Genomic DNA, 25,071 nt, shown 5'->3' with positions numbered 1-25,071 from the left:
TGTACTTAACAAAAAGAGGTGCAATTACTGAAAACATGTTTTATATTCTAGTTTGGTCAAAATAGCCACCCTTTGCTCTGATTACTGCTTTGCACACTCTTGGCATTCTCTCGATGAGCTTCAAGAAGGAGTTCCCAGAGGTGTTTAGAACTTGTTGGCCCCTTTGCCTTCACTCTGCGGTCCATCTCGATTGGGTTCAGGTCCTGTGACTGTGGAGACCAGGTCTCCACTTTTTGTTAAGTACATAACTCCAGCATCCAGCAAATAAAGAAAACACATTGAATGAGAAGGTGTGTCCTGTACTGTATATTAGGGCACTAACAACTTTTCAGATTTTCAGTCAATAAAGTTGAATCGACAAATTGATATATCTTCACGTGTACAGTACCAGCCATCAACTTTACATTTTACATCCAGTATCTCCAGCTGTCCTTCATATGCTGGTTTCCACTGTGACAATACAATATAATATCAATATCATTCAATATCATTGGAGCACAAACACTAACTTGGTGTCAGTTTTATTAGCGAGTTCACAAAGCGAGAGAGAGAAATGAAACCTCACAACTGGGAAAATCCAAAAAAGGCTCCTGAAAAACTTCAGCCCCCTTCACCCCAGGGAGGCTGACCCCTAAAAGACAGACATGCTTCCGGAAAGATGTTACAATACTATAAACACCAGCACTGTGAATAATAATAATGCTACTGGTCCAGATCAATGGAGGGCAGCATGCAGTTTCATTTCCGCACCAGGCAGGGTTTAGTTGTGCATGCTGCTGGGAGCGGTGCTACATCTTTAGGATTTACCAGGCAGCTCCTGAACTATATGAGCTCGACAAAATAAATTTAGGATTTTTCAAATAGGCCAAAATGAAAACACATTTGTTGATTTGAGCAGAATGACCCTTTATGACCTCAAATGGGCTTGCGTTTCTGACTGGATGTCAGAAATGTATGTTCATACATGTAAAGCATATATTTAATCTTTCTGTTTTGTGTTGCCAGGTATGGGCGTTAATCATCACACAGGCCACCCTCGCATGATGACTCCCAACTCTTCTGGCCCAATGCCCTCACTTAGTCCTATGGGCATGAACACTATGGGCTCCCAGCCTCTTTCACACGGCATGCCCAACCAGATGCCTTCACCCAATCCCATGGGGCCGAACATGCCCCCTCATCCTGGCCCCATGGGTCCTGGGGGCATGATTCCCCATGGAATGATGATGCCGCCTGTCTCCCAGGATGCTGGCATGGGAAACAACCAGATGTTACAGCAGGGCCGCATGGGCCTACCCCCTCATCGAGGCCAGGGCTTCCCTCCAGGCCAGTCACCTCCTCAGCAGGTCCCTTTCCCTCATAATGGTCCTGTACCCCAGGGAGGTGGTGGCTCCTTCCCTCATGGCATGGGCTTCCAAGGTGATGGGGGTCCCCTGGGCAGGATGGGACCCAACATGCCACATGGCCCTGGAGGTGGCGAGCCTGGTATGTGTAAGCCCAACACACCGGGTGGCCAGGACTTTAACAGCATGTCAGGGGTCTTCAGTGACTCTGATCTGCATGAAGTGATGCGACCAGGAGCTTCGGGCATCCCGGAGTTTGACCTGTCCAGGATCATCCCTTCTGAGAAACCCAGCCAAACTCTTTCATACTTCCCCCGTGGTGGTGGAGATGCTCCTGGAGGGAAACCTCCACCTCACCCCACAGGACCTCCAGGTTTTCCCCAACAGATTCAAGGAATGATGGGTGAGGGGAACCCCAGAATGGGACTCCCTATGCAAGGGATGGGGGGTCCTCCACCAGGACCTGGACACATGGGACCCCAGGACATGCCCATGGGTAACCCCGGCCACAATCCGATGCGCCCACAGGGTTTCATGGGCCAGGGGATGATGGGGCCACAACACAGGATGTTGTCTCCTGGCCAGCAACCGGGGATGATGGGAGGACCTGGAATGATGCAGGGCAAGGAGAGGGTCCCGTTGTACAGCCACCCTGGCCCTGTTGGATCCCCTAACATGATGATGTCTCTCCAAGGCATGGGTGGGCCACAACAGACTATGATGATGTCTCAGATGCGGCCTCGTGGAATGGCAGCAGATATGGGCATGGGCTTCAACCCAGGCCCCGGGAACCCTGGGAATATAATGTTCTGAGCTGCTAGAGGAAATAGGTAAAAGACAGACCCAGTGTTTTATCAGGAAAAGAACCCACCTGTGATAAGTTAACATAAAAGGACTTTGGCCCTTGGGTGTAGGAGTGTGCGTGTGTCATTTGGGACTTGTTGCAATGTCTTGTGTTATCCTGACACAGACACACACACATACACACATATTTATTTCAAAACGACAGTTGAGAGTGAACTAACGGTGATCTCTGTGAGTAACTCTTGTCAAAAGGATGTGTTGTGTGGGGATTAAGACAAAGCCACACTCTCATGCTCTTCTTCCCGGTCCAGGTGTTGGAAAAGTCATGGACAAATGCAGTTTTGAGACAAACATGGAGACCACGGTATACCCGAAACAGTTTTACAACAGAGGACCTTTACGAGAGGTGTCTGAAATTGTACTTTTTCTATTAAAAACTGATGGACAGAGGGTTGAAAGAAGTAGTAGGAAAAAAAAAAAAAAAGTCAAGGAACATTGTCCTAAGTTGCACCGTCTTTGGCTATATGTTTACATCTCATCCGGTCCCTTCCCTCCATAAAAGAAAAAAGCTCTTTGTATGTGTGTACTGTACTTGTGTAGTAAAAAGGGATTTTTACCAGTGATTCAATAGTTTTTTTTTTTTTTTTTTTATTTCTTCATTTGTAAAGGTGGGGTGCGTGTATATAACAGATGGGCTTTGGACATTTCTCCAGGCCCCATTACTGAATACTGTGCACCATTTAAAAGTGTGTGTGTTGGGGTGGGGGTGGGGGGGGTGGGTCTGGGAGGGAGGAAGGACAGACTATTTTAAATGTAATTTTCCTTTGTTACTCCATTGTATGATAAACCAAACTAAGACCTCATACAGATGATAGTATTATCAAAAAAGCACAAACAAGAATTAACTGTAAAGAATAAAGTGTTTTTTTTTTTGTTTTTTTTGTTGTTTTGTTTTTTTTTATTGTAGAGAAAAATACTGGCAGAGTCACTAGAAGCAGTAACCCTTCTTATATATGCTGTGGTTTGAGCTTGTGTTTTAGAAAAGGAGTATCATTATGGTGGACTTTGGGTTGGGTCAATGTGGAAACGTGGACCACCCAAAAAATAAAAACCCACCAATTGCTCACCTCTGACTTCCAACCATGTCCTCCAGCCACATCGCCATGGCCCTGGACACCAAACGCTCTGAACCTGTAGAGATATTTAGCTATGTATGGCTACATGGCACCGCGCTGAGTAAAAGCCTGGATAACGGGAGGGGTGGTGTGCTATGGTGTGTTTTGTAGATGAGGAGGATAAGTCATAAACAAAACAAAAAACACAGAAAAAAATAGGTTGTCTCTGTGTCCCTGTCCCTCCTGTGTTTAAACTTGTCATGTGTAACTCCATTGAATTTGGTACAGAACCACTTCCCAGATGAGGGCAGTGGGGTTGGAAGACAAATAAACTATATTGTTTGGTATAAACTGGCCTATGGCCCTGTGTCTTTTCTTATTTCTGAGATTGTTGCACTGCCACCTTTTGGTAGAAATGTGTATGTAGACTTAGCCAAACTTGACAATTCATTCAAATAACACTTTAGATGCATGGTAAGCTGATCGTTTTAAAATTGTTTTAAAGGGAGTGTGCATGTGTGTCTGAATGGTCATCTGAACCAGAATGAACCATTTTATGCTGAGAACATTAACTATACAACCACTGTTACAAGTTAAGAAATGCGGTATAATAATCTTTAAGTACAGCAACCTCCCTGAAAATCTTCAATGGATCATAACCTTTAAAAAAAATAAATGAATAAATAATTTTGTCTGTCCTTTGCAAAGATTGTTAATCAAGACTAGCATGGTTCAACTCCTGTTCATGCTTGCCCACAGGCCTATTTTTAATGATGGTTTGCTCACTCACTCTCTTTCCATAGCTGCTTAGTCCTACCCAGTGTCCCCGCACGCCGCAGTCCACCATCGGATGCACACACTCACACCTATGGATGATTCAAAGTTGATCATTCATCCAGAGTGCATGACTTTGGATGGCAGGAGGAGGAGGGAACACGCGCCTACATGATGAGAGCATGCAAACTCCTCACACAAGGTCCGGACCAAGATTCAAACCGACAAAGTCGAAGGTGTGAGGCCATTTCGCTGTTTTGCTATGGAGTGAAAGTTTACAATCAACAAAGATACTAGAATCCCGATCACTTAGAACCACTTTTTTTTTAGGTAACTATTTTCATCTGTACCCACAAGAATAATATAAACTGTCTCATGATTTCTAACTGAAGAACATTGTGCAAGAAGTGCAAAAATGTCTCAAAAGATTGGCAAAAATACTTCCAGGACGTTGTTGTGGCAGCACCAGTCCTCATGTACTAACTTGAGGTTGGGTGCCAGTGTAACTTCTGGAATAACATCCTTGATGTTACATTGGTAATATTCAAGGGTAATCTTAGTAATGGGATCCTTTGAGGATGAACAGTAATGCAGAATTTTTTGGTGGTGTTGTGCCCGACCCAAACACAGCTGACAACTTTAAAGTGACTGCAATCAGCAAAGACATTAGTTAACTATGTTCATCTGTATATGTAGGATTTTTATTTTGCTGGTAAGACTGACATAGTGTGCTCCCAAGGCCTTTCCAAGCTGATTTGGCTCCTATAATTACCCAGCATTTTCGCAGACTCCATGGCCGCAACCACTGGGCTAATATTAGCGGCATGGCGATAATGGCGGTACACTAATATTAGTGTAATGGCATGAAGAGCTGAGGAGGAGGCCTTTACTAAATGTGATTCATGCAGTTCCTACTCCTACACAACCTTGAACACGAATAAAGTAAGAGAATAATTTGTGAATTAATTCTGCTCACACAAAATCCAGCACTGTGATTGAGAAGAGCTGCTGGGAAATGCAGTGGTGTAAAAATGAAACGTTGTGTCCCGAATGCTTGCTTAACTTAATGAAGAACATCAATTACAAAAAAAGTTAAGTCACAGTAAAGAAAGAATATCTTTGCATCATGTTAGAGCTGAAGTTCTAGTTGTTATAAGTTATATTATTATGCTTTCTGAGCCAGATGGGAAAATTTGATTGTTATACTCTCACTATCCATATCTCCTGTTGACACGCACGATTCACTCGCATGCTCATACCACTTTTACTTTACTTTACTTTACTTTACTTTGTTTAGCAGACGCTTTTATCCAAAGCGACTTACAAGAGGAAGACACCAGCAATTCTCGTTCGAATTGCTGGTGTCTTCCTCTTGTAAGTCGCTTTGGATAAAAGCATCTGCTAAACAAAGTAAAGTAAAGTAAAGTAAAGTAAAAGTGACTGTAAACAGCTAGGAACCCTTGGTGGCGTGTCGGTTAGCGTCGCGGCCTCCAAGATCTTTGCCACTGGGGGGTGTATTACGCTGGGTCAACTTGAGGTTGGGTGCCAGTGTTCTCTTATACATGGATTTTCCCAGTTTAACTTCTGGAATAAAATTCCCTGGTAATGTTTAAGGGTATTGGGTCCATCTGCGGATGAACAGTAACACAGAATTTTCAGATCGTATATTTACACAAAGTTGTGGTAGGGTGTCATACCCACAGTTGACAATATACAAAAAAAAAGAAATCATCGACTTTCACACACTGACTAAGGAAATAAATAAAAAGCATAATAAAAATGAATTTATAAATGGTTTTCAAAGAAACACCATCATCACATTATGAATGATTTGGAATAGATCCTCTCAAGTCAGATCACAGTCACAGATAATCCACACCATAATCAGTGCAAATAATCCGATGGCATACTACAGGAATTAACTGTTAAAAATCTAAACTAAAAGCAACAACACAGCAGAAATATGTAGAAAGAGGGAAAAATATCCACAATATTAACTTTCATGTCTTGCTCCTGTGATATGACTCTGTGTGCAGCTCTTTCATTTAGCCCTGTAGTGAATTTGGTCAGGAATCTTGTGACATTCTTGTAAAGCCAGATCATTAACTGCTTTATGCTTTCTGCTGTGTCATTTTTTTCCCAAATCTATAAAGACTAGTAATAAAAAAAGAAAAGCACAGTGACTATCAGGCGCTGTGTATGTGTGTGTGCATGTGTGTGCGTGCATAAGTGTAATGGCTTTTAGTATACTGTAGTATTAACATAACAGAGCAGAGTTAACACAACAGACTTTCTTTAAAAGCAGTAACCAGCTCCCTACTTAAGTTACACTTAAAGAGAAACATAACAGATCCTTTGCTGCTACACATTCAAGTACAAGTCGGGGCATAATGTTGCCTGTTTTCACTGTATTTCAATGTAATTCAGCGGTGGTGTTCACTATTTCTTTATTTTTATTTTTAAATGCTATAAGATGATTGTCTTTGTTCTGCTGGTGAAACCTCTGAAAGATCTGGCTTCATTTAATAATGCTGGTTGCATCTGAACATATTGAACATCAACGTTCACTTGCTATTTCATCAAATAGAATATTTGGCCCCCTGGATGTCTTTATGCCCTCAAGTAAGCTGGGTTCTTGGGCCAGGCCAGCAACTGACGCTGGCGCTACACAGCCAGGTCATCGGGCCTCACTCGGCTGCTGGTGCCGCTTGTTTTACTAAGCCGTCGTTTGTCTTTGAGGAACTCGGTGGGAAGGAGTTGAGGCGGGCTGCACCCAGTGGGAGTCTCTCCTTCGGGTCCTTGCAAAAACTTCATCCCAAGGAAATCTTCACTGTCGTCCAGGCCCCTGTGGCGCTCGGCGGCCATGTTGACGGAGTTCTGCTGATGAGCCAGCCTGTTGCTGAAGGGTGGGCAGCTGGGGTGGGTTGGTGCAGTGGTTGGTGAAGCCAGGCAGTGGTCAAAGTCGGGCGGAGGTGTACAGGGCTTTGGCGTGGGCAGAGGCTCGGGCGAAGTGGCTAAGACAGTGGACAGCGAATTTGCCCGTTGAAGCCGTGTGGCTTTGTGGCTTTTCACACACTTCCAACACTGTTTCCAGGCCAGGTGGTAGAGTTCCACAATGCTGAGGAACAGCGAGACCCCTGCTACCGCCAGCATGAAGACTATGAAGATGTTCTTCTCTGTTGGGCGCGAGATGTAGCAGTTGACGGCGTGTGGGCAGGGTGGCCCCTTACACAGGAAGAGCGCATTAAGAAAAACTCCGTAGATGAGGCACTGCACCACAATGAAGATCACCTCCATCACTGAGCGAATCAAGATGCTCAGCATATAGGTCTGCAAGAGTGCTCCTTTGAGATGAACTTTGCCGCTGCTTTCCATAAGGTCTTCATCCTTTTCGTCATTCCCCAGGAACTTCTTGTCCCCTCGTCCTCCTCCTCCTCCTGAATCGTCCCTTTCTCCTTTTCCTCCACCTTGGTCTTCCTGCTCCTGCTGCCGCCTCTTCTCCTCCCTGCGGACAGTGTGCATGGCGTGACCCATGTAGATGAGAGATGGCGTAGATACAAACACGATCTGCAGAACCCAGTAGCGGATGTGGGCAATGGGGAAGGCGCGGTCGTAGCACACATTCTCGCACCCGGGCTGTACTGTGTCGCATGTAAAGTCCTCCTGCTCGTCGCCCCAGCTGGACTCTGCCGCTGTTCCCAGCACCAGGATGCGGAAGATGAACAAGATGGTGAGCCATACTTTCCCCACGGAGGTAGAGTGCTCCTGCACCTCTTCTAGAAAGTTCCCTAGCAGACTCCAGTCTGCCATCAATCAACAGCCACCTCAAATGGAGATTTCTGGAAGAGAAAGAGCACAATCTGGTGAAGAGCTCTTTCAAGTATGGCTTACCTGGCCTGATTTTTTATTTTATTTTAACAATAGCGAATCTCTACACTGAAATCATTTTTATCATTCGCACCAAGTCATATTCACTAATTGACTGTATTGACTGGATGATCTAACAAAAGCAAGTGAAACTTACCACAGAGCAGGAGTGAAACGCATAAATGCCAATTACCTAAAAAACTATGTTACTATGCTACATTTTCTTATTAATATGAGTTGAATAAATAAAAGTACATTTTACCTGCATTTCTCTTCCTTTGATACAAAGGGTTTCAACTAATGCTGGCCAGAGTTTATATGAATCCACACCCAAATTATTTCAGTCTGTAAATGTACAGTTTGTGTAAGTGTACACATGAACACGTAGTCGTTAAATAAAATATCTGTGATATTAACCGAGTGAATAGTACATTTCTGGGTTGTTCACTAATGTCCATTTTTTGGGTGTTTGTAAGTTTTCAGCCTAAAGTTTTTTTTTGTAAGACCAAAACAACCAGTAAGACAGTGCCATACCGTAAATACGAATACACATATAAATATGAAATCTTTGTACTAAATTTGAAATGCATAAACAGCATGTCGATCTGTTAAACCTGGATTAGAAGTGTTAACCTTCACTGGTCACACAATTCAATTTGATTACAATGATCATGTCAGCTATTCGATTCAAATCCATCCCATCAAGTTTTGTACCATACTTCACATTAAACATTTAATGTTTTTAAATACATCAGTGTGAAACCGCCGCCAGAAAATCACCAAGCAATGTCATTATGATATAATTGATTAAGTTTTGCATTGCATCGATGCAGAATCATTTAAGACAATCCCAGTTCATACTGTTCCAATCTCAGGTTCCACAATGGCACAAAAATCTGTAAACTTCTATCAGAGCAGCTCCATCCCTATTTATTTTTAGGATTTAATTTTTCTGAGCATACCTTCTCTCAACATATATCTGTACGTACATGATCAACACATCATACCTTTATATTGAGTGAGTCGCACCCTTATTTATATCGCTGCCCTAAAGCCTCACTTGACTTGAAGCTGCTGTGGATAAAATTGTCTTTTAATTAAATTTTATGTTATGTAACAACTACAAAAAAAAAATTATGTATGCTTCACATCACAGCTAAACTGATTACAATAATTTTTTATTGTAATGTCACTGGGTATGGTAACAGCCTGACTGAGTTTAAATAGCTTCACATTCTATGCTGTATAATTCTATACATTCCCAGGCTGCTTGTTTTCATGCAGTCGTCTCCTGTACTTGGCATGCATGGGAATAGATGGATGGCATGTGGAAAGTGATTATTAATAGCCCTATTTTTGTGTGTTTTTTGTCCGTCTTTAAGGCTGTCCTGTTTACTCTGGGGAATAAACCTTCCCACAGATCTGATAGTGGAAAGGCTGGGAAATGGGATGAAGATTTTAAAAAGTCCAGGCTAAATATACAAAAAAAAAAAAAACATAGATATACTGTGGCACCTACCACAATCTATGTACAATTAGTTGTTTACCACTTACAATGTAAAAAACATTTGTTAGGGGGGTCATATTACAAATTTAGGCCCCTTAGTAAATTAAATTGCAACAACAGTTCTAGCATTTCCCAGCCCTTTATAGACATATGAAGGGCTGGGAAGGAAAAAGAAAGAACATTTTGCGAAAAGCAAAGAGAGGATGGGGTGTTGGAGGGAGGGTTTCCCCTCTTTATCTGCCTAAGACCAGTGTTTGGTTAGTGGAAGGGGAGCAAGGAATATGATTGTGTGTGAGCTTGTGTGTGTGTGTGTGTGTGTGTGTGCAAGAGAGAGTGTGAACACAGTTCAGGGAGAAACAGTAGGTGTGTACGATTTACTGTATTAACACACTGAGGCATTTTTTTTGTTTGATGGGAGAACATAGGGGCAACAGACAGTCAGACGCTGGCCAAATGGCCGAGCGGAAGTGTCCACTGTGGGGTTTACTCCACCCTCCTGCTCTTTGCCCCTAGAGGAAACAATCTCGAACAATATGATTTCCTTCTGACATGACAGTTGAAAGGAAATGGGTCATGTCAGAGAACAGAGGCCAAGACAACATTTACCTACTTCCGAGCAAGACGTGGTGGGTAAATGTGCTATAACCTGGTATCAGAGTGTACAGATTACCTTCTCAACGTCTCAACTCAGTGGTCCGTATGTGGTTCAAACCTCTGAGAATATGGGCTTCCCCGTGATACAAGGTGAACTAAAACACAGGATGCCTTTTAGCTTTAAGCTCCAGGCCGCATGCAATGCATTTTTACTGGGAGCCTCAGGACAACGTACTACCTGCATAGGGTCTGGTGAAAGGCAACTTTGGGGAGGAAGAGGGAGGGACATTGTTTACTTGGGGACAGAGAACAATGTCTGCTCTGTAACTGAGCTGGATGGATGTGATACAATAGGGCACAGGGTCCCCAGTAAAGGGTTGCAGTGGAAAGCAACTGGCAAACACTCAAGTTCATATTCCCACCTGAAAAACTGAACTTTCCTGCAATTCTTCCATCGCCATGTTTTGTACTTGAGGAGTGTTGAGGGGCTACTCCAGCTTTGGGTGTCTAGAAAAGCTCTATATAACAAAACTGCATTATTATCATCATTAATATATTTAGACAATGCGAGATTGTCTATAATTATAATATAATAACCATACACTGACAACCCACAAGAGTGAATGATTTGTTGCTGTACCACACATTACTTGTATGTATGACAAGTGTTAGATTTTTATATTGACCAATGGCAGAAATTAAGATGCAAAAAGTATAAAGAGAAACAAAAAAATTCCTGTACAGGCAGGAAGGAGACACGGTGTTTAACACAGAATTATGTGTAAAGAGCTCGAACAACATCAACAACAATCACAATGCCAGACCAGAAGTAGCTGAAGTAAGTTGATGTTTTAGTACTTTGTTCTGGATTAGATTTTTGGTTCACTATGAAGAGGGCTGAAACAGACTCGTGCTGACTTTGTGTGCAAATCTATAAACACACTTTTTACACTTCACATGGTAACACTTGATGGCAGATGGCATGGTCGGTTTATATTACAGATGCCACTCCTTTAGAATAGTATGTGACGACCAGCTTGCATAGTTGCATTGGCATGTAAGCCTTGGCACTCAGCACTGTGGCCCAGTGACCCAGGTGTGAGGTCACACAGACCTCCTAACCTGTTCCCACATCATTGATTGAATCAGCTCATTTCCATTCTTTTCCCCCCACCCAGAAAGCGGTGTGCTACCAGCCGAGCTGCCAACCAACATTAATTTAGTCCAGACAGCACTGTTGAGCTGCTGAAATAAAGTGACAGCTCAGGCACACACAATGCTTGATGTCGGTACAGTGTAATTGTATAACCTCGTCTTTTGTGCACAAGCCTTCACCAGCTTGCTCTTCCTTATAAATATTTACGTGGCTCTGTCGTCTCTGCGCAGTGAGGTTCGAACCCCATTTACTCTTAAAGAACTGACTACATCTCACGTTCTAACATCGCCCCTTGATCCTTTATTTAAACCCGATGCCTTTATAAAGTCTGTTCTTATTTATTGATCAGTGAATTAAATTAAAAACACAGTAAACATGGTGTCAGGTGCAAGCTACTATACCATAAATTAGGATTCCCCAATTCAGTATGTTTTTAATATCGTGACATATTATGGTATATTCATATATATTTAGTTTTGTCTTCATATATATTAAATCATATCTTAATGGAGTCTGCCATGTGGCAGAGAGCTTAGTCAGCAACACAGAACTCAAATGCAAACAGAGAATTATTTTGGATCAAACTCCGTTCATCTGTCAACACGTGAAGGGCGCTAAACTTGAATTTTTACCATCACAGCATTTTGCGGATGGAACCGTCACCCGTGCAACAAAAGGACAACAATGAATCCAGCCTCAGTGGATCCAACAGACATAAGACACTAAGAGCTTCAGATCCTCGGTGAGGGCAGAGATCAGTATTAATTGTAGTATTAATTGTGTTGTAATAATTCGCTTGCATACCTGAAACAGTGGACCAGCCCTCCAAAAGACCAGACAGCTGGACAATTTTTTTTGGCAGAAGAGGTGAAATGTGCCTTGAGGTCTAGAAACAGATCGGACTGAAGCCTTGGAAAGCTGGCGAACTCTGTCTGTGAGGGGTCAAGGTGTTTCTCCTTCTTCTCAGAGGTTTGCCATGAAAACCGAGGACTCCCAATATTCCGCTGCTTGGTTTGATTTGTTGGAGAGGCAGAATGCCTTGAGCATTTCAATGGAACAAAAGCATGTCTGTGAGTGCTGCTGTGTCCTTTTTCAGATGTCTGATGGAAAATGCCTGATATGCACAATCCTTATCTTTCGTATTTAAAATAAATGCCCCTTCACTTGTTATCTGGGGTCTCTAGATGCTCTCCTTACTCTTCTTGATTACTCACCCAGTATTGTCACCTTGATGTCTTCCTGAGAACAGGCAGCCAGTGTCTCTGTTTGAGGACAGCTCCTTGTGGAGATTGACGTGGCCGGGACGCGAAAAATATTGACACGATGGAACAACTGCGGGTAGACCACTGTCACACAGATGCTAGTTCAGTGGCATGCACGGGACATTTTAAGGAACAGTGCTGGCCTCTCCTCCCTCATTCCGCCTCCCTCTCTCTCTCTTCCTCACTCCTCCTCCACTTTCCTTTCCCTCCCCGTTCACAATGCCCTTCATGCCTCTCCGTGGTACTTTATTTTAGCATGGAGAATATCTCCCCATCAGGAAGGGAAGTGAGATTGTACTGTTAAAACAATAGGAATTCTGCGCTTATTCTTCCTTTCGAACGGCTCCAGTGCACTTCACCTTTATAAGCCCCCCAATGATAAAGAAAAGAAGTGCCTCACAGTGTTTTTTTTAATAAATGACTCTCTGGTGTATGATTAGACAAGCCTGCATTCGTTCTAAATAAGAATATTGATCGGTTATTATTACTCATGTTGTGGTCTGTTCTCTGTACCGATGTTGTGGTCTGTACTGTACGTCCTACAGCAATGCCATCTGTGGTTATGTAGCAGTTTGTCCGTCTGTGTGTGTATGTGTGTGTGTGTGTGTGTGTGTTTGTGGTTTAAAGCCTGTCAGGCCTACTTAAATCACATGGCATGCTGATTCATAAGTGAAGGACCATGGGCTCTTTCTGTGGGTGTACCATGCGGCTCATGGGGAAATTTCCATATCCAAAAAAGCTGAGTCTCACAGGAACATTTTCATTAATTCCTATCTTCCATTCTGAACAAAGAACCTTGCTTCAGAAACTTCAGAAACACCGTCCGATGTTATAAAACTGCTACCTTCATACACACTCCCCTCATACACAGAATCCTTCAGTTTTGGTGATGATGATGGTTGTTAACTGTGTCCAAAGTGTTCAATCACTTTTCAAATAAAACGGCGAGTAGAACACAGTTTCGCAGAAAATATTCACAATGAAGAATGCTGATGGTCAAGTCTAAATGCTTTTCGCTCTGAAACGTCGTCAGTGTTCTGTGTTTTGAGGCGACTGGATTTTTTCATAGTGTCAATTGTCTCATATTGTTTTTTTCATGAATTCTACCTCCAGGTCACCCCCACAGTCATTACTGCTACAGTGGAAAAAAAGACAAACTGTCCTGGATGTATATGCATGCATTTAAAATGTGTATCTTGTTTTGCTGTTGGTTCCAGTCAAATTCCAATATACTGGCTGCGAATTATGCCATATCTGTACCAGATTTTCAGTAATTTAGAAATGATATACACTGCTGGACCTCTGTGGATAAAGAACATCTCTCCGGTACTCGGCCCTGTCAGTGAGAGTGTGACGGACACGCTATGGCCTGTCAACGTTCTTCCTCAAACCTCAGCACACGCTGCGGTGAAGCGTGGTCATGAGAAGGCTGATTAATAGGGTTTATCTTCATTTAGGCAATGCTGTGAGTGTGAAGAGTACCAAGTCTGAGTGCCCATAATGGGCCAAGGAAGGGTCAGTAATGATAACCAGCAGCAACACACCATATGAAGTCAGCACTGATGGGGCAGCTGCAGGCCGATCAGGCCAACTATAGTCACGATGATGACCCACCCAGAAATCATATATGTTTATTATTAGAAAGACAGTTGGTGTCATCCCAGGGACTGTATCCCAGAAGGAGGGAGCGTTTCGCGGGTATAAGAAACTTCAGTGGTACATGTTGGTACATGTTAATGTTGGTGTACATTTCATGCAGTTAAACTGGCAGGAATTACGCCTGTCCGGGTGCGAATGTTCATTCTGACTAGATTTATGCAACCTCCCTTTTCTGTGTGTGATCCAACTTCCCCACAAACTCAGATCCGGGTTCATTTTGGAAAATGGATTGACAACAAGCGCACTTTAAAAAGTCTTGAAAAAATATGAACCGTAAACAGGATCGTAATGTTTTTGAGCTATGATGGCTTTGTTGCCAAAGCATTTCTGGACTGATTTAAACCAACAAGCTCTTAATAAAAATACTCCACTCAGTCTGCTTGCTTAGATCTTTGCACATCATCCAGCGTTCATTTTTGTACATATTTATGAATTTTTTATTGAATGAATGGTAGAGACAAATAAAATGCTGTCTGCTTTTCACCATGTCATTGTAACAATGATGTGGATTATCTCGCTCAAAAGAACAAAACCAACACAGAAACATGACTCTTTAATATCAGGGTCATTCTGGGGAGCCAGACAATGGCAACAAGTGACCTCTTGGGTGTCTGTGGCTGTCTCCTGTGGTGGGTCCCATTGAACGCTCTCATTCTTCTCTTCTCTTTCCTTTTTCACCCCGTCCCTCCACACAATGGGAGAGAAGAACGACAGCTCTTACCACTCAGCAAAAGTCTTTATTCTTATCGTCTACAACCAAACAATGGAAATGCTGATATTTCACACAAGTTATTCTTTCTCAGAGCTGACATCTGTATTAAGATTAGTTAAATGAGTTGAAAAAAAAATGGATGTTGCTATGCGTCAGCTGTTCCAGCTTCCAGTGAAGAAAGAAGATTCAAGCAGGTAAAATTTAGTCAAGTACATAAAGTAAAATAATTTAAAATTGCTCACGTCATTCTTATTCCAGTCTGCTTTTTGATCATCTTATCCCACTGGGTAAAACACTGCTAGTGTGTGATGTATTGTTTGAATTATGTGCTGTTTCTGTAAGTGCACTCCCAGTGGAAAGAATCAATGAAAAAATTCATGCAGTGGATCCTTTCATCAGTTCATTAATGGTCATCCTATACTGGGCTGCAGTCCTGCAAACCAATAATTTTTTTTATTATGAAAAATATATAAATATTTGCCCTTTGCTCTTGGTGAAGTAAGAGAGTTTGGCTTGATAGGATATGTCTGTGAGTAGCTTAACTCTTCATGTGGTTTAAAATGTTTTCATGGATTTTAGTGAAGTTCGGCATTCATAAATCCTTTAAGTACAGGAAAGGCTTAAAGAAAACTGTCCCTTAACTGACATACACACAGCTACTGATTCTTATCGTTGCAATATTTGAACAAACGTTAAAGTCACCAAGCCATTCGGTCCACTCAAGACATTCTGACATGATTCATGGTCTTGAGTTCCCAACGTAAACATGACAGGAAATCTGGTAGTGGACAGATGGCATTCTTCTTGTATTTGAGGAATTGCTCAGGGTGACTCTGTAGTTTTCTAATTTTCTGTATTTTAATCAGTACTACACTTACAAAAAGTATTAGCTGCTCAGGAATTAGGCTTTATAACAATTAATAATTGAAAAAAGTTAAATATTATAATAAAGATGAAAATATGTCTGAACTCATAAAATACTTGGGTGCACCGATTGTGAGTTTCATGGATTAATTTCCCTCCGTAGGATAAGTAGACTAGAGTGTGAAACCACTCAAATCACCAACACCTATTTTTAAAATCTGGCACTGTAAAATATGACCATGAGAGCACAACACGCCCCAAGATTAGAGGTTATCCACAGACAAAGTGTGCCCCTCCACTGTGTTAGTGTTTCGGGACAGTGTCTATCTGTGGCCTGACAGGATTCTGGCCTGCAGGAGACCTGGACAGAGACCAGGGCCTGGATAGGTATCTGCTGCTTTTTGTTAATGCACTCTGGCAAGCACATCCATAGCATGTGCCTGTGCTTAGAACATTCATAGACTTTTCCTAGTAACACAGTCATGGAACCTTGGGGACTAGAGGAGAGACGATATTTGTCTCCTTATCTGAGACTGATGGTGCAAACAAGTGCTTCCCTGGATTGACAAAAATAATCTAATTCTTTCTTTATTATGCATTGGATAGCAGTGAATGAATTATAAAATTAATTATAGGGTGGTAGTAGCCTAGTGGGTAACACACTCGCCTATGAACCAGAAGACCCAGGTTCAAATCCCACTTATTACCACGGTCCCTGGGCAAGACACTTAACCCTAAGTTCCTCCAGGGGGGACTGTCCCTGTAACTACTGACTGTAAGTCGCTCTGGATAAGGGCATCTGATAAATGCTGTAAATGTAAATAAAAACTGAAAAAAAAAATCAGTTCATTACACAATTTTAACTACGAAATGATTGTTACAACAAACAATTTACAAAATAAGGAACACAATTCACAAAGAGGAATGGGCAAAAACAAGCCACCATACCTCACGCTAAAAACAGTCCCGTGAGGCTCTGCTTGCCCCCTGTCACAAGTCCAGCACCTTGCACAGTCCCGAACACACACACGTTCCGGAATGTTACATGAACACAGACACACAACATCAACTATGAACCAGGCAGAGGGAAACAAGGGATGGAGAACCCTTGGGCTTTGTGTTGGAGAACTGCTCTGACCCATCCACGGCACCGCCTGGTTATATAGAGCCCCAATCACGCAGATGTGCCTGCACCGCCTGTGGCATCCAATGATACAAAAAAGTAACTTTGTGAAGGTTGTGAGTTTATACTTGCTTAGCTGTTTTTTTTTGTAATTGCCTGTCCAGTAGGACAGAAGACAATGTAGTCTGCCGTATCTGAAATGGATTCATGAACAGTGGTGTTGAGCAGAACATTTTACCCACTATGCCCAGATTCATTAAACAGTGGCAACACCTCAGGACACAGGAATCTTCACAAAGTTATTGTCCTTAACAATGGAGGAAATTAGCACAGAGTTGTACAATATTTAGAAATATTTTGATATAGACATAACAAGTTTGCTGCAGGACATTGTTGTTTGAACAAATACAATTGTTGGATGTACATTTTGCTGGAGATTGTTGATTTCTATCGGGACTCTGTGAGCCGGAGAGGAACTGTCTGAAATGAAGGTTGTGCCTATGGCACTAACAGCAAAGCAATGCAATAAAGCAACAACCACACGCTATGTAAAGCATAACAGGTTAATTTAGAGAATATATATTTAGAATTGCACCTTGCAATACAAAGAAGGAAGCCTTCATAGCAAACTGTAATACATTCAGAAATACACCAGAAATGTGTAAAGAATCAAACTACAACAGGGGAGTTCATCCATTCCTGGTCCCACTTAGGCCTTCACATGGCATGGAAGTAGTGTGAATTGACTAAATCCTCCTTATTGTGGCTGGTATTTCTGGCATGCACAACCAACAGAGAAGAGTGGGAACCACATTGGGCCCATCAAAAGAGCGATTCTAGAATGGCGCTTAATAGGGATTACTATCAAAGCCAGCGAGGGAAATTTACTGTCACCTCATGTATGGCCGTCTCATGGGGAGAACATGTGATTCTGGCCTCAAGGTACATTTTGTTTTTGCCTTTGGTTTATGGGGACTCAGTAGCATTACCACAGTAGTATAACGCATGTAAGAAAATGAATTCAGGCTTCCGAGGGAAACAATGTGGCATTATATAAAAGCTGCATTTATTAGTCATATAAAAGTCACGAATACCCTATGACATCAACCCCTTAATATCCAATTTGGGAAATCATACAGCCACCCGGCCTTTACGGTAATTGGGTTTGGTGGTTTTCACCCCCCTGTCCACGTGATTCTTTATATCCCAGCACTATGTATGTTTTTTAGGGTTGTCAGCTGAATTAGCCACAGGAGCAGGAAACGTGTGGTGCGACGGTGTGTAGGCAGATCGCGGTAAGATAACTTTGTGTGAGGGATGCTCCGCTGCTTAGCTGCAGCTAGGGCCCCGCTTCACTGGCACAATCTGAGCTCACGCCTCAGCAGATGCGATCAATAGGCACAGCGCGCTACATCATGACATCATGCCTTTGTGCAAAATCCCTGCGCCATTCACGCCTGCGGCCCCAGGCTTAGCCCCTCCAGCGCCGGCGCAATATCAACAAGTAGTGCCGTTACAGCGAAGTTGCTGGGGGCCGACCCTGCAAGCTGCAGAACACCATGATAAAGTTCTCCAGGTTCCACATGATTTTACTATCTAGACTTTCAGAAAAGGCATACAAAGTTCGAGACGTATGAACTCACTTCAACAGTATTACCTTGAGCTTCCAATGGATTGGATCAAATGTGTATCAAACAGCTGGAGAGGACTGGTAGGAGGCACAAATAGGAATCAAAATAATTGAAAACTGTTTTCTAGGTGTCTAGATTGGAAATGTAGATGCACGTGTAGACAGTATGTGGATTCAGTGGAGATGTTCATTGTCAACTGTCAAACAGATCTGTGTCTTTTAGCTACGGTGTCTCTCACTCTTGTCCTCAATGAACCCAACCTCAAGAATGTGCTGATTCAACACTTCAGAGAAGTGACTGACAGAATTTCATTAGCTTCAAACATTGAAAGACACATTGAAAGACAGGCACAGGGGTAAAAACAGCTACTTATAATTTGCTTAACCAAAAACCCATCACTGCAAAATCTATTATACTGAAAAAATGACTTGTTATTTTGCAGTGCCTTTATATAAGATAGTAAAGAAACGGCATCTGTTGCATGTTTGTATGTAAGAGCTGTAATCTCCCCCTCTCTCTTGGAGTGTGTTTACCTGTCAGCATTGTTCAAAATTATTTTCACACCTACTGTTTATATTAGCCAATTGCACTGTGAAGATCATCATGTAACGCTGTAGTCTAGTCTCTGATTGGCCGAGGCATAGTTCCAGAGGGCTAAAATATCTGTAAGGCTTTGTGAGTTGGACATGCCCCTATATTATGCAAATCACCAGTCATTGCTAAAACAATAGTTTCTAAAGTCTTTTTTTTTTGATGGTCTCACAAAAAACATATCTTCTGGCACGATGAGATATTCTGAATATTTATATAAAGAAAATGTGACACTGACGCCACTGACTGAGGGCCATTGTTCACAATTCCATCAACATGTTGTTAAAAAAATGAAAGGTTTCTCTCAACACCAGTAACATTTTACCTTTCACACACATCCAAATTCACTCAAACAACAACTGGTTGTTGACTGAAGCTTGACACTATTTGAATGAAAACACATTAATAGAGGATGTGGGAATGTGAATCAACATTGTGAAAAATATCAAGTCTGACTGAATTTTCCACAAAAGTTGGACATGGTACAACCAAAGACTAATCAATGCAAAGATGCAATCCACTCAAAAATTAATATTACACTGTCATACCACTAATAACATGTTAACAACCACTGACATTATAATATGTAAAGTATACTGATACTTTATGTACAGTTCATGTAAAAACTGTCACATGCTGAACAAGAGTTGGAATATGCGGCGCCCCTGTGTGCTAAATTTTGTTTTGCCCTGTTCCTCCAACTTTGGTGAAACAATTTGGTAGAATTGCTCCATTTCCATGGCCAGAATTGCTGTTGTTCCTAGTGGCCATGTCACATACATTCCCGTTTGTGTGTTGTGGATCCCATTGTCTCCTGCGTCACCGCTCGTCTCTCTTTGAATAAAGGCTGTCTGGCTCCCAGCTTAAATATTGCAGCAAACTAAAAACCAACCATCAGACCTGATTCATTCACTGCTGCTCAGTGGTGCGACAAGGGCGGTGGGCCTTTAGGTCGGGAAGCAGCCAGGAAAAAAGTTCACTTCACACCACAGGGTGCCAAGAGACGGGGGGACACAGCTGCACTGGATCTTTTGGCTGTGGCAAGTTGCCCATTTCATTTGCATTCAATCTATGTGCCTTTAGTAAAAAAGGATGATTTTATGTGAATGTGTTTTGGTTGCCATTCCAGGTAGCAACTTTTATTCCTTTATTGTTTTTTTTTTACTCTTGGCCTTGAGGAAAGTTTTTTATATATATATATATATATATATATATATATAGTTACAAAATGTAATTTTAATTTAATACAAAACACTGCTCAGTGATCTTTTTAGTTAATTCTGCCAGTAAGCAGAATTCCACAAATTCAAGAATAAGTTGCTTTCATTTATTGCTGTCTTGCCTTTTCTTAATATGCTGTTTCTATTTCTTTCACACTGTGCTACAGAACTGACAAGTGACCATGGGCGACTGGAGCTTTTTGGGGAACATTTTAGAGGAAGTGAATGAGCACTCTACGGTGATCGGTAGGGTGTGGCTCACGGTGCTCTTTATCTTTCGGATCCTCATCCTCGGCACGGCCGCCGAGTTTGTGTGGGGCGACGAGCAGTCGGATTACGTGTGCAACACGCAGCAGCCTGGTTGTGAGAACGTCTGCTATGATGAGGCTTTCCCCATATCACACATCCGCCTGTGGGTGCTGCAAATCATCTTTGTGTCCACGCCATCGCTGGTGTACGTGGGCCATGCCGTTCACCACGTCCACATGGAGGAGAAGCGCAAGGAGCGCGAGGAGGCTGAGCTCAGTCGGCAACAGGAGATGAACGAGGAGCGGCTGCCGCTGGCCCCCGACCAGGGCAGCGTCCGCACCACCAAAGAGACCAGCACCAAAGGCAGCAAGAAGTTCCGCCTGGAGGGCACATTGCTCAGGACCTACATCTGCCATATCATCTTCAAGACGCTCTTCGAGGTAGGCTTTGTGGTGGGCCAGTACTTTCTCTACGGCTTCCGCATCCTGCCCCTTTATAAGTGTAGTCGCTGGCCCTGCCCCAATACAGTAGACTGCTTTGTGTCAAGGCCGACCGAGAAGACGGTCTTCATCATCTTCATGCTGGCCGTGGCCTGCGTTTCGCTCTTCCTCAACTTTGTGGAGATTGGTCACCTAGGTTTGAAGAAGATTCACTTTGTATTCCGTAAGCCCCCACAGGCTCAGGGCGAGGGCCTGGGGTCCCCCGAGAAGTGCCTGCCCTCCATCGCTGTGTCCTCCATTCAGAAAGCCAAGGGGTACAAACTGTTAGAGGAGGACAAGGCCACCTCCCATTTTTTCCCTCTGACAGAAGTTGGCATGGAGGCTGGTCAGATGCCCACGTCTTACCGGTCCTTTGAGGAGAAGGTAGATGAGCCAGTGCCTCTGGAAGACGTGACTAGGGTGTACAATGAGACATTGCCCTCATACGCACAGATGACATCACTGGGAGCTGCAAGAGGTCTGGATGAAAAGGAGGACGAAGAAATGGACTCCCCCATGGACCCAGATGTTGAAGCCACGGAGACGATAGAAGACACGCGACCGCTTAGCAGTTTGAGCAAAGCCAGCAGCAGGGCAAGGTCAGATGATTTAACAGTATGAAACTGAGATACTGTAGTACTGCACTAGTACAGTAGCTCTTACAAACAGGAGGCCTAATTAACTGTTATGAAATTTATATCCACGTGTTACCTTGAAATCATTTTAAACAGAAAATAATGCTGTGCAATTTTGCCAAAAAAAAGAGAAAGAAAATGTGCAATTTTGCGAGTACAACTTTTTATACAGCAGTATTTTTAACTGTTTTTATCAAATTTATAAACTAACATAGCCAAAGTGAGGTTCTTATCAGTAGGATGGAGGGGATGAAGATGTAATCAGTTGACCACAATATGTGCTGTTTTAAAATTTCTTTTTTTTTCTATTGAGAGTTTTAATGAGAGAAAAAAATGCTTCTTATGTTTACATTATTTTAGATTAGCCATTTAGTCAAATGTTGCATGTACGGATTTTTAAAACAAGGCAGGGTATTTATGCAGTGCTGTCAGGGTAAGATAATTTCACCTCAAACATTCATCCATATACAACTAACTCAATTCGCTGAGATGAATCATGTCATGTCTGTAATGTGTATTTCTTTTATATTGCATGTATGAGGTGAAAGAACTGTTCATTGCATCTATATTTAAAATGCATTACATATATAACATATTGTGACCTCAGATGTCAGGTCGTTATTGCACGTTTGCTTTCCAGTGTAAAATTCCTATCTTGCATGAGAAGCCAAAAAATGATATTTTTATTCACAGCCGTGTCAGCCATAGAAATGACCATGGGCCAAATTCTTTCTTCTCTCTCCCTGTGAAAACAGCCATCATGATGATAAAGGCAGTGCCCAATCAGCACAAAGTATTGTTGGACAAAACACAATTAAAAAAACGCTCTTTAATGTAAATGCAGCATTCTTTACAGTACTGTGAAGAAAATAACACACCGAAATCCTTCACACAGCCCTGTTTTTACTCAGGTTAAAGTTGTAACATGTACATTTAAATGGGATAAAGTGAGAGTAAGGATTACCGGAGATGTCATGGGCTTCCCAACTAAGACAGCAGGACGTCTTTCTTTTATAAAAAAAAAAAATCATTTGTTTGTTTTATTTTATTTTTAAAAGGAGTTTGTGTAGCCAACACAAAAATCAACGTATCCACTATTTTTATGGATTCTGTCATCATTTTAACACCCGTTTCTATATTCACACACTTTACAGCATACTCAGTCTTACTGTGTTTATTTCTGTACATTTAAGCAAGCAAGGGAGCTTAAAACCGTCTAGCAATTCACATAAATTATTTCCACTGATTACTGCTCTACTGCTATAAACAAGAAAAAGCAACAAACGTTTGTTTCTTATTTGGTTTTGTGTATTATTTGAACAGAAGGTGTCATGAGTTGTAAGTTTTCTCAGTTATAGTCAGTAGGGTCATAGAGATTGCAGAGATTACACCGCAATTTAGAGAAAATTTTTGTTTGTTCTCTAAACCCTGTGAGGCATCGCTGTTGCAACCCCCTTAACGTTTCGGGGAGGGCACATGACTGAACCTCTGGCACAGCTGTATATGATGTTTCCAGAGACAAAGGCCAGCTTGTTCCGAATGGGTTCACGGAGTACAACATAATGTTAATGACAAGGAGAATCTAGCATGCATCGGGGCAAAATTAACGAGTCTGGGAACAGAGTCGGGTCAGATAAGATGATTATCTCCTGTTCCATTGAAAGGCTGGGGCACCCCGTATATAATGAGGCATCCTGTGAATTGAAATATGACATGAAGAAACAAATAAATGAATATAAAAGAAATAAGCCAGACTTGGTCTAAGTAGGACTACATTGTAGCATGAGATTTCTTTCTTTCTGGTGTATTAATGGTGTATTCATGCAATGATTCCTCTCAAGAAGTTTCATGTTGCTGTTTTCATTAATGTATTGCAAAGTGTTCATTTAACCTCATTTTTATTATCAAGACTATTTCCTTTATATTAGAGAAGGTTTTACTAACTTGTAGTCCGTTTTTGCTCATAGTTGCATGCAAGTATCATCTTTTGAATACTGTGAAGAAATCCAATAAAAGGTCAGGTGTGGTCAATTGGTAAAGACAACATGATTTTTATTTTATACTGTTGGTGTGTGTGATTCTCTAGCACCATAAGCATGTACACTCCATGGGCACTTAGAATTATTGTACATTGCTATAGAATTATATCCATATTTATATATAAATAAACACACACACACACACATATCTGATATTCCATTAATTAGAAAGACTCTTGTGTTCACTTTAAGACCCAAATTGAAAAGACACTGCATTGCAAATTTATGTACAGTGTGTAAAGGGATAGAATTAAGACTGCTGTCTGTCAGCCAGCCGTTACGGCATGCGGTGATGGTCAGATTATGTGGGTCGTGGTCCTTCCTCCGCCGACAGTGACAGGTGAGTAGCATTATTCTACATAGCACAAACTACTGGAACTACACTAAACCTTCAAAAGCGTTGGTGTCTCATTGGACACAGTTTTTTATTTTTATTAAACCATTAATATAATTTTTTTTTCAAATTATTCCTTTGATGTTATGCATAGTGGCTATCTTCACCCATAACCTTCATGATAATGCTATATATGTTTTGCATTTTTTAAAAATTACTATTCTACTGCCCTCTCTTGGACAAAGCTTGACATGAATGGCTCACAATGTGAGGGATCGAAAAGCACATTGAAGGGCTAAAAAAAAAAACTATGTTCATGTCGATATATGTACTGTCATCTGTTTACAGAAGTAAATATGAATTTACATGACACTGTTCTTCAGGCATAATAAAAACAGTGTGTGTGAGACAAAAGGAACATCAGTATGAATATGTATAAGCGGGAAGAAAATTGGTGAAACGTGGCCTGAAATTATCATGCTTGATGTATAATTTTTGCATTTGAACACTATTAACAACCAGTGATGGGACTAATGGTGTGACTGGAAAAAGGGCTAAGGCTGAGTTAAGCTTCTTGGTAAGCCAACCAGTGCCAGAGGTGAGGAGAGATATGGCAATGGCGAGTTCAAAAGTAGCCTTTATACTGTGGAAATACAGACATTCATTTTCCCTGGTTGAAATCAGAGGTAAGAATTTATATGTAATATGTATGAATGTACATCATGGATCTTTTTGAACTAAGATTTACGCTCCTCTTCATCAAAGCATGATGAATGCAGAAGAAGTCAGAAGCTGACGGCATGGCTAATGTGAGCTCTGCTAAGGAAGAAGGAGGCAGAGACACGCCATTCACGTTTTTTTTTTTTTTTAACATATTTCAATTTTTTACTTCCCCTGGTAACTAGTTTCTTTCATAATGCTGTAACTCAGTTAATAACTCAGTTACTAGTAACTATAACTAATTGTTTTTTTTTTTAAGTAACATGCCCAACACTGTTTACAACAATCTACCCCACCCACCCATGCCATCAGCAATTAAATGTCACTGAGAAAGATTGCTCATTTACGCTACTCTTATTTATGGGCCTACTGGGTGAAGAAGGGTTGCAGGGT

At 41.8% G+C, this 25,071-nt stretch overlaps 3 protein-coding genes across 9 annotated transcripts in view; 2 read left to right on the top strand and 1 right to left on the bottom strand.

Moving 5' to 3' along the window:
• Nucleotides 1-2,651, top strand: part of bcl9 (BCL9 transcription coactivator) — a 60,815-nt gene extending 58,164 nt beyond the window's left edge. For all 6 annotated transcript variants that reach the window (XM_028979287.1, XM_028979284.1, XM_028979285.1 and 3 more), the window contains one exon: nucleotides 1,006-2,651. In XM_028979287.1, the coding sequence (XP_028835120.1) occupies nucleotides 1,006-2,156 (1,151 nt within the window). In that variant the 3' untranslated portion in view covers nucleotides 2,157-2,651. The remainder of the gene's footprint in view (nucleotides 1-1,005) is intronic.
• A 3,147-nt stretch (nucleotides 2,652-5,798) lies between these two features.
• On the bottom strand, nucleotides 5,799-12,527 carry gja5b (gap junction protein, alpha 5b). Of its 2 annotated transcripts, XM_028979290.1 has the most exons (3): nucleotides 11,965-12,327; nucleotides 10,427-10,522; nucleotides 5,799-7,875 (listed from the first exon to the last, which is right to left on the bottom strand). In XM_028979290.1, exon 3 carries the CDS (start codon nucleotides 7,844-7,846, stop codon nucleotides 6,701-6,703), a length of 1,146 nt encoding a protein of 381 aa, XP_028835123.1. In that variant the 5' UTR covers nucleotides 7,847-7,875; nucleotides 10,427-10,522; nucleotides 11,965-12,327; the 3' UTR covers nucleotides 5,799-6,700. The 2 variants fall into 2 exon arrangements, with proteins under 2 accessions (XP_028835123.1, XP_028835122.1); XM_028979289.1 differs by lacking the exons at nucleotides 10,427-10,522; nucleotides 11,965-12,327 and adding an exon at nucleotides 12,375-12,527.
• Nucleotides 12,528-19,943: 7,416 nt separating this feature from the next.
• gja8b (gap junction protein alpha 8 paralog b) lies at nucleotides 19,944-23,332 on the top strand. The gene is made up of 2 exons (XM_028979262.1): nucleotides 19,944-20,042; nucleotides 20,390-23,332. Exon 2 carries the CDS (start codon nucleotides 20,405-20,407, stop codon nucleotides 21,569-21,571), a length of 1,167 nt encoding a protein of 388 aa, XP_028835095.1. The 5' UTR covers nucleotides 19,944-20,042; nucleotides 20,390-20,404; the 3' UTR covers nucleotides 21,572-23,332.
• Nucleotides 23,333-25,071: the final 1,739 nt, after the last annotated feature.

The sequence above is a fragment of the Denticeps clupeoides genome, chromosome 5 (assembly GCF_900700375.1).
Source record: "Denticeps clupeoides chromosome 5, fDenClu1.1, whole genome shotgun sequence".
NCBI lineage: Eukaryota > Metazoa > Chordata > Actinopteri > Clupeiformes > Denticipitidae > Denticeps > Denticeps clupeoides.
The sequence above is the reverse complement of the archived record's forward strand: the minus strand, read 5'-3'. Positions and strand labels throughout refer to the sequence as shown.